The sequence below is a fragment of the Phalaenopsis equestris genome, unplaced genomic scaffold (genome assembly GCF_001263595.1).
Source record: "Phalaenopsis equestris unplaced genomic scaffold, ASM126359v1 Scaffold000258, whole genome shotgun sequence".
Classification (NCBI taxonomy): domain Eukaryota; kingdom Viridiplantae; phylum Streptophyta; class Magnoliopsida; order Asparagales; family Orchidaceae; genus Phalaenopsis; species Phalaenopsis equestris.
Genome location: NW_018164700.1, coordinates 985,449 through 995,501, shown reverse-complemented (window position 1 = coordinate 995,501; position 10,053 = coordinate 985,449). Strand labels below are relative to the sequence as shown.

Here is a 10,053-nt window from a genome sequence, read left to right as displayed (position 1 = left end):
ATATAGAGAGAGAGAGAGAGAGAGAGAGAGAGACATATGAATCTATAGTTAAAAGAATTAAGCTTAGGTGGTAGCTATGCAAATACGTGAGAATTGGGTGGCATGTATGCAAACGCCTCTTTTTATGTAATTTTATTTTGATATGTGCTGTCTGATAGTAATAGTATATATTGTATTGTGTTTGTGTGAGATAGTGAGGAGTGAATAACAATGAATAATAAAATGTAGTGTTTATCGTGTCAATCATTTCCATCATTCTTTATACATAAAATGATCTTTCTATTTATTGGAGGGAGACTATAATGTGACAATGTTATATTTTTTAATATGTTTTAATGAGTGTTGTATAAGGTATTCTAGGTATTTTACATGTAAGAGCCTAACACTAGGCTATTCTCTGGCTTAGCCTGATTGACTTCAAGTTTGTAGAGCGGTTTGGTCGACTAGGCTTATTCAACGTTGTCGTTCAGGTGATCTAGTATGGTTGTCAACCCTCAATCTCTACTGAAGAGCTTTTTGTCAGTACAAGAATGATATACTATCGAAAAAAAGATGAAATACCATAACTCGATAAATACATCATTCCTCAATGTTGAGAGCCTGAAAATAACTATAGGACTCTTCGATTGCTCGTCCCATCGAATCTAAGTCTAAAAATTTACTCGACTCAAATAAAAATAATCACTTCACTTTCAAACTTATAAAGCCCAATTATAGGATAGACTGGAGTAACCGATGAGTCTCATAGTATTTGGTCATCTATTGTTTTCCATAATAAGTGTTCTAAATTTGAGTTATCTCATATGGAATTTCACATAACAATTTTGACATCCACGGTTGTATTCTGCACAAATGAATAGTCTTGTTTTAATTGAGGGTTATCACTTTCCAATGACCTAATTAAGTGAAGAGGCTTGTCCCTTTGGGAATACGAAACTTCATAATTAAAATAACTATTAATTAATATCGTATTAATCACATGTATGAAACTTCAAAACTCTTGTGTATGGCCTCCACTTCAGCACGTACACTTATTCATAAAATAATTTTCCTATTTATAGGGAAGAGAATATAATATGATGATGCTACATACTTTTCCCTGCTTTATTGGGGTCCGTATTAGGAAATTTTTTACATTTGCATGTATAAGATTATTGTGTGACTGCTCTCTGAGTCGGCCGACTTAGCTTAATTTGTTTTGAATCGGTAAGATCAGCGTGGTAGGTTAAGATCTGCTCAACTAATGCGTTCACCTCGGTTAAATAAGTTGGTTGATATACGTTGACGGATTGATACGACCCTACTGTCGATCCTTGACCCCGGTTGAGAGATATCTGATGTCTCTAGGATTGTGGGAGATGTTAAGGAACCAAATCTTTCTTGTGTCGGCTCTCCTATAATTGTTGACTCGAATATTCTTGTCTTGTTTCTTTCTGAATTGCTCATTTTTGTTCCCTTCAATCGTCTTTAATCTGTCTTCTGGCTCGGTTGATTTTGGCCTTATTAGTTTTTTTCTCGGATAAATTCACTCAATTGAACAAGTGGGCTTCACGGTCTTCTATCGGTGAGCGCTCCTCCATCATACTCTTTTCTTCTGGATCATTAGATCTCCTTAGAATCAGTGCTGACACATTTTTTGATGTACAATGTGGTACGTATGCAAATGCTAAATATCTATTGCATGATCGATTATTTCTCCGAGTGGAAAATTAAAATTGGTTATTCAAATTCAAATTCATTATCCTTACGCCAATTATTAGCAACTATAAATATCACTTTCTGTTGATGAATTGCACTGCACAGACATTTTAATGATGACAAAAAAGGCTATATAATTCATTTAATAAGGCTCTAAATAACAATAATATCAACATAATTTAAATGAAGCTTGGCTGTTGTGATAACTTTCAAGTAACACGTTTGTCACCTTGTTGAGGTGAAGGTAACAGGATAAAAAAAAATAAATTTGATTTTAACTGAAGTGACTTATGATTTTCATCATTGAAATCAATATTATTACTATTATTATTATTATTATTATTAATATTATACTTTGATTTCTAATTAGACTAGTTAATTGATCATTATTAGGACTAAAACAAAACTAAATAAAGGAATGGCTCAAAGTAGGGCAGGAGTCCAAATTATATATTTAGTTTATTATGCATGTAAAAAGCACTATTATGAACTTATGTGATGTTGATTGGCCCTAGTTAATTAATAGGGTATTTCTAAGAAAAAAAAAAAAAAAAGTGGAGCTAGATGCCCCGTAGCCCCATGTGAAAGTAGTAGGTTTGTCAAAATGGTTTGTTGTTCACGAGTAGTTCGTGTTAGACTCGTTGAGAAGCTCGTGTTTGATTCGTTCGCTCAGTAAACAAGCTGAACACAAACTTTTTTTTTACACTCGATACATAAACGAGTCAAACTCAAACAAAGATTTGTTTTTTTTTTTTGTATTTGGTTTTTTTTGACTTGATGTGTATATATATATATATATATATATATATTGATTTATTTATTTCATGAACCCCATAGGGGATTTTATTAATATTAGGAAAATGATGCATAGAATGGTAAGGCTTCCAAACTAAACCCAAAAAACATAACCTAAAAGTAAACCTATGGATCCCTTACCAAACGATACAACTCGCACAAGAAAGTATTAGAAAATACAATAGTTAGGAAAAAAACAAAAACAGAAATGGAAACTTGATCGCCATGAAGCCTTATTCCGTCTAGCTTTAACTTCACATGCATACCAGAATGAAATAAAGTCCGTACGTACATACATATATATACATACATACATACATACATACATATATATATATATATGATGTGTGTGTGCGCTCGTGCCTGCTTGTGAAATATAAAAGTAAAGTAAAATAAAAGAGGTTAGTGTGATGATCTAATATGAGGTGGATCAAAAAAATTACCCTTAATCAGCGGTTTCAGATTAGAATCAAAAGAGGCTCTTACACAAACCTCCCCTTTATTGGCTTCAAGCTTAGCTAAATAATCAGCTGGTTTATTAGCTTCCCTATAAACATGAGGCACTGAATATTGAAACATGGCTTAATTTTGTTCCAAATTAACTTAACAGTACAATGACTGCTAATAATACCATTGCAAACATGAAAGAGAGTTGTCATCCATTTCAATAATCAGATTATGAAATTCGAGTCCTTTTGCCACCATCAAACCATAAAACAAAGCAGAGAACTCATCATGATGAACATAACAAGAATACAACGTGCATAAAAGATAATAAACCATCCTTCTTGAGAATTTCTGAGGATGCCACCAACGCCAGCCAAAAATTGCTTATGGCTGCCGTCATTATTAAGCTTCAGGTAAGGCCAAGTAGGCTTCACCCACTAAATCAATTTGCACTTATCAAACAGAGAAACAACTTTGTTTAAACCAAAGAAGCCAGGATTTGTCCCCATGCCTATTTTGTTAATCTTATTATAGTTTACAACTTTTGTAATAAAAGAGTTTATATGAATTAGAATTTTATCAGCAGCTGAGTCCACTCCTTGATGCTTCCTTTTATTTCTCTCTAGACACAAACACCAACAAACTATGCAAGGAATCATATTGAGTATATTTGATTTTTGTAACATTTTCAAAATTCCAACATTGAAAGCAATATTCTAAGCATGTATACCCTTTAACAGGTAAGAAAATACCGAAGCAAAATTCCCCCAGCCAAATATTATGTCCGGACTCCGTAAGTAGAGAAACGTCCGGAGTCCAATGAAATCGCGTCAGGTGGAGGTGACAGGAAAAAAAAAAATCGTTTTAGCTCCGTGTTATTTCGCACTATTTAAATGTTATTGTGGTGGTATACATATATTATTATGTTCTGGGAAGATTTCTGGTATTATAATAACACAATAACACATCAATATCACCATAATAATACTTGAATAACGCGGAATAACACAAGAAGAATATTCTCCTGTGTTATCGGGCCGGATCACAAAAAATCAAGTTTTTTTTTTATCAGCTCCACATGGAGGTGATTCATTAGACTCGGGACGTATCTCTAAGTCCGGAGCCCAGACCAAATAATTTTTCAATTTCCCCAAATATTCAGAAACAAACTTGCACTGGAAAAAGAGTTGAGAGATATTTTCTTCCTCATTTTTTGCACAGCAGGCAACGTGAAGGCAACCTGAGTCATTTGAGTTCTAAAATTCAATCTCCAGGCAAAGAAAGATTATGATGGTTTGAGAATAGAGTTCCATATAACGTCTCCCTTATCATTTGGATGGTTATGAAGACTGCTAGCAATATTTTTAGAAAGAGAACCATTCAAAGAGGATTTGAACACCACAACATCCTTTTTAGAAATATCAAAGGAAATATTTGTAATAGCATTTATCAGATCATGAGGAAGGCAATAAATGAGCTTTTCCTTATATTTTTTAAATTCTTTAATTAGCATTTAGATCAATTTTAATATGATTCAATTAATTTAATTTTAGCTACTATTATATTTGAATTAATTTATCTTAAATTATTTTCAATTAAAAAAGGGACTGGTGATAGAGCAAGATTTTAAAAATAAGTTCAAACATAGCAACAGAAGAAGAAATTTAAAGTCCAATAATTTGATCATATTTAAATGAGATGAAATAATAAATATTAATATTATTTTAATATAATTTAAATAATAATAAAAAATAATACAATAATATTTTTTTTTGGCCAATTTGTTAGGAATTCTTCACTTTATTTATAATCAATGTGCTTCATATTTGATCACTATGCACTATGCTCTTGAATATTTTTTTTAAAAAATTCCAAATCAAAATTTTTGGATATCATATTTTAATTATTTATTTTTAATTTTAATATAACTTCTCTTACTTCTATTTGCCTCATCATTAAATAAATAAGTAAATAATCGATCAGTATTAGAATTTCACGATTGATAAAAAAATTGGGGCGGTTTACTATTTCAACCTTAATTTTGTTTGGTTTTATGCAAAATAGATTTTGGAACTAGATCGAACCAACAAGAGGATAATTTACAAATAAAATGATTGGCCATGCCGGTCTAATCTGATCTTTTAAAGCGCTAAGAGGATAAAATTGGAATGGTGTACAACAACAACAACAAAGCCTTAAACCCACTACGTGGAGTCGGGCTTTTAAGAATTTTATTAACTCAATTTTTTTTTGCTCTATAGCTCAAAGAAATTTGGACCAACTACCCAAGACATGTTATGATCAACTTCATAAGGTAATTTAGATAATTTAGATAACTCTTAGATTTTTCTAATTTATGTCCATTTTGTATGCTAGAAAAAAGTTGGAACCTCAAAATATCACATCATTAATTGACAAATTAATATTCTTGAATTATGATTAAGGCACTACCAAAAAAGTATATGATTATCTTCATTGTATTTATTTTCAAATAATATCTCTATGTATGTGATACTATTCTAGGGCTCCTAAGTGATGTGGGAAAACACAAAAAAAAATGGTTATGGAAGCTGCAGGAAGGGTAACAGATGTGTAAACGACGGCTGGACAACAAGCAGACATTGAAAATACGAGATTTTTTCTATCGGCTGAAGAAAGAAGTTTGTGGACTTCATGGAGAGATCACCACCTTAGTCTAATTAGGTTACATACACAAATTAAGTGATACATATCTCCAATAGTGAAATCATAGATAAATGAATCTTCAATTAACACAAAATTATGCAAAAGTATGCACAACAATTCAACCCCCATTGAATTAGATTATACCAATTCAAAATTAAGGACATTATCGTTCCTTTAAATGGATTGGTGACTCTAAATCCTATATTTCCATAAGCAATTCAGATTGGCATTTGGTCAGGACTAAGGGTGGTTGAGGACAAATGCAAGGCAAAATCTTAATTTATTAATGATAATAATAATAATAATATTATTATCTATAAGTCTTTTATTTATTTTGTTTCTTTATTTGATTCTAATGGTGGGTCTATCTAGCTGAGGAAGTTCTTCACGCACTCCACAAGTAATATTTTTATTTGTCAATTAATCACAAGACAAAGCTGAATAACCATTAAATAAGCTTTTTACCTTGTATTATTAGGGAGATGTATTGCCTTTTTTTAAGAACATCAAAATTGGACCATTCATGATGTTTAAATGTCATTATATGATTATAAAAATATATTTTGTGGTTAAATCAAACATTATCAAAGCTTCTTTACGCATAATGATTTATTAAGAAAAAAAATATATCAAACCTTTCGCTTGAGTCAGTAAGAACAATAGACAAATGCTTTTAGACAAGCCCCGCCATTCCAAGGTCTGTTAAATATTTGAATACCACACCTTACACATGAATAGATTAGAACCCGTGACCTAAGGGGACTTACGACCTTTAGAGATGCTGCTCCATCAAAAGACGCGGTACGCGTTCGCGCTCGCACGCACACTCACACTCACACACACAGAGATATATATATTATATTTGTGTGTGCGCGCACGTACTATGACCTGTTTGTTGGCATCCACCATATAAGACTTCTCAGGTCCGGGGTTCAAACCCCCTCTCGCACAGTTAGTCTTAAGGAGATGACACTCGAATTGTTAGACACATTAAGGGTAGTTGGAGGCTCGTATAATAGCCTTTGGCCATTTCTTAAAAAAAAAAAGTATATATATATAATTGAGCTCAATCATTATTAAAGAAAAATATTTTTTATTCAAATAATAATAAAATGCAAAATGAATGCACTATAATGTAGTAAACTATACTTCAAAATATCTTTTATAATTTAAGTGCATTTTATATTACTATTTTTTAAAATAGGCAACAAGTTAAGTTGAGGTTGGCTCAAATTTGACTTTTATGTCATTGACCACAGATTGTGAGTAATTCTTTGGGTTGAATTGAACAAGTTCATGGGTGTCTTGACCTGGTTACATCCCAATAGTCGTGAAATTAGACAAATAAAAAGATAGTACAATCGCATATATTTTCGATATGATATGAAAGATTTAGGTGGTATAAATATAAAAAGGTATAGATTAGATGTTAGATATGTAAATATATATGCCTTAAGATTAAGAAATTAAATCGAAATTTAAGAGATATTATATATATATATATATATTATATATATAATATACATACAAATTGATTTTGTTATGAAAATTATTATATCTAAAGGTTGTATATTAGAAAGGGTGTATATCAAGAAGATGGATATTAGATAAGCTAATTAGAGAAGATCTAATTATATAATCTTTTCTACATTAGAAAGATTGGTATTGGGTAACCTAATTAGAGGAGATCTAATTACAATATTTTTTCTATATTAGAAAAGTTCATAATTTATATGACATAATTCTCTCTTATTTATAAAGATGATTATGTGATTTTTATGTATGGAGTTGTAACCCTATTTAGTTCATTTTTTTTCCTCTTTCCCCACCTGTTAATAGTGGAATAATCCGTCATCATGGATGTAGGTAATTTTTTATCGAACCACGTAAATAGCACTGTGTTTTATTGTTTAATTGTATGATTTTGTTTACTGCATTGTTTCGCATAACAATTTGGTATCAGAGCTGGATTGGGGTTATTCCGATAACAAGCATCTCTGACTCCAGAGGCAAAGAGAACATAGCAAGTTAGGCTATCAGATTTGATGGAACTATGAATAATTACATGTTATGAGATAGTTCAATATCCACCATGAGAGTAAAAAAGGCATTGATTCATCAGGTGGTTACACACCCCTTTAAGATCGATGTGACGAGATTTGACCATAAAGGAAACATTATTATATAGTAATGAGAAGTGATGGATGTGTTGTGCTTTTGAATCAGGAGAAAGTTCTTGATAGTGATGAATGTTTGAAGAGATGTCAGAAAGAGATTAGTTGAAGATGAATTAGAGTGCTTGTGACTTATTTTTGAAATTGCTTATCTCAATAGATCAAATATATGGTAATGATGGATACTTGTGGAGAAAATTTTGTTAGCGCTGGAGCCCGATCGCGAATCGGCGTTCTCCCGCTCCCGCCTCCTCTATTTCGCGAAACGTCACGAACGCTCTATTGCGTCTCCCGCCTCCCTTGTTCGTGAACTGTTCCTCCGAACATTTCATTATTTCGTGAAGAATCGCGTATGTCGCGAAAGCTCCTTCCTGTTCGTGATAAAAGCTTTGAATGACTCTCATTGGGTTTAGTAGTCACATTTTGAGTTCTTCTTCGATTTCCTCGGGATAGAGGAAGATTTCCTCGAGGCAGAGGAAGAGAAGTGCGAGCGGTGGTTTCTTGTTGTAGAGGAAGAAGAAGGAAGAAGAAAAAAGAAGATTGTTCTCCCTTGGCTTTTTCTCGGTGGCTTGTGGTAGAAGAGAAATTGGTTTTTATTTCTCTTGTAAGTTTATCTTTCTTCGATGTATCTCAGTGTAGAGTTTCTTCGTGTATCTCAGTGTAGAGAGAGAAGAGCATAGAAAGAAGAAGAGGGAGCAACGAAGTGAGAGTGAGAAATTTCTCTTGTAAGTCGAGGTGATCGACTGGTGTAAATTCCTCAAATAGTAAAATCCTCAGCAATTTGTTGAATCACGTAAATCTGTGTGTTCCGCTGTGGTGTTATTGTTTTCTGGTGTAAATTTTTCTCGTTCTATTTTTTGCTTTGTCAATCATTCTCCTGTTTGATTTATACATATACCACATTAACTGGTGTATATTTAGATCTCGCAATAACAACTGATATTAGAGAGTGGTTTTCAGATCTGATGAGAAATGATGGTTGCAAATGAAGTGAATGTTTCATGGATCGAGAAGTTTGATGGCGCAGATTTTGGTTATTGGAGGATGCAAATAGAGAATTATATTTATGGGAAGAAACTTCATCTTCCGTTATTGGGGAAAAGACTTGAAAGGATGGATGAGGCTGAATGGAATTTGTGAATGCTGAATGGAATTTGTTGGATCGACAAGTTTTGAGGATTATTTGATTGACCATATTGAGGTTCGTTGCACACATCATCGTCAAGGAAAAGATGACTGCAGATCTCATGACAGACTTATCAGGTATGTATGAAAAGTCATCGGCGAATAACAAGGTGCATTTAATGAAGAAGTTATTCAATTTGAAGATGGCGGAAGGTGGCGGAGTTGCTCAACACCTGAATATTTTCAATACTATCACAAATCAATTATCGTCTGTGGAAATTGATTTTGATGATGAGATATGTGCACTGATCTTGTTGGTTTCATTGTCAGATAGTTGTGAAGCCATGAGGATAGCAGCTAGCAGTTATGCAAGTAAATCTAAACTGAAATACAATGATATTCGTGATTTGATTTTGGCTGAGGAAGTGCACATAAAAGGTTCTGTCAAGGTCTCAGGTTCAAGTTCAGCACTGAATGTTGATTTCAGAGGGAGATGACATGACAAGAACTCAAGAATAGGGAGATCAAAATCAAATTTTAGTATGCAGGCAACCTGTTAGAATTGTAGCAAGGCTGACCACATAAGGAGGAACTGCAAGAATCCTAAGAAGATGGAAAATGATAGCGTAAATGTGGTATCTAAAGAATCACAGGATGCACTATTGTTGGCAGTTCATAGTTCTATTGAAGACTTGATATTTGATTCAGGAGCTTTGAATGTGGTAGGAAATCTACCAAAGGCCACAGTGCAGGGCAGTGATGGAAGTGAAGAAAAGAGTGGGTCCGGGGCACCCATTCCTATTGTTCTACGGACAGATGTTGAAGAACCACAAAGCTATGAAGAAATATTGCAAGATGAAAGTTCGAGCAAGTGGGAGCTGATAGAACTTCCACCAGGGAAGAAGGCATTGCACAACAAGTGGGTGTACCAGGTGAAGACTGAGTGTGATGTCAGTAAGTGGTACAAGGCTGAACTTGTTGAAGAAGGCTTTCAGCAGAGGCAATATGTTGCCCATGCAGTGGGAGTTGTAAGAAGAGACAAGAGTGACCAGGAAATAGCTTGGAGGTGCAAAGTTATGTGGAGTTTGCTAGTATGTTGACTGAGGGTGTTACTCTTGAGAAACTAAAG

At 33.3% G+C, this 10,053-nt stretch overlaps 1 protein-coding gene across 1 annotated transcript in view; it reads left to right on the top strand.

Moving 5' to 3' along the window:
* LOC110024574 (scarecrow-like protein 15) overlaps positions 1 to 7,626 on the top strand; it is a 9,749-nt gene extending 2,123 nt beyond the window's left edge. Inside the window, exon 2 of the mRNA XM_020724619.1 lies at positions 7,589 to 7,626. Within this exon, the coding sequence (XP_020580278.1) occupies positions 7,589 to 7,626 (38 nt within the window). The remainder of the gene's footprint in view (positions 1 to 7,588) is intronic.
* The last annotated feature ends 2,427 nt before the right edge of the window (positions 7,627 to 10,053 follow it).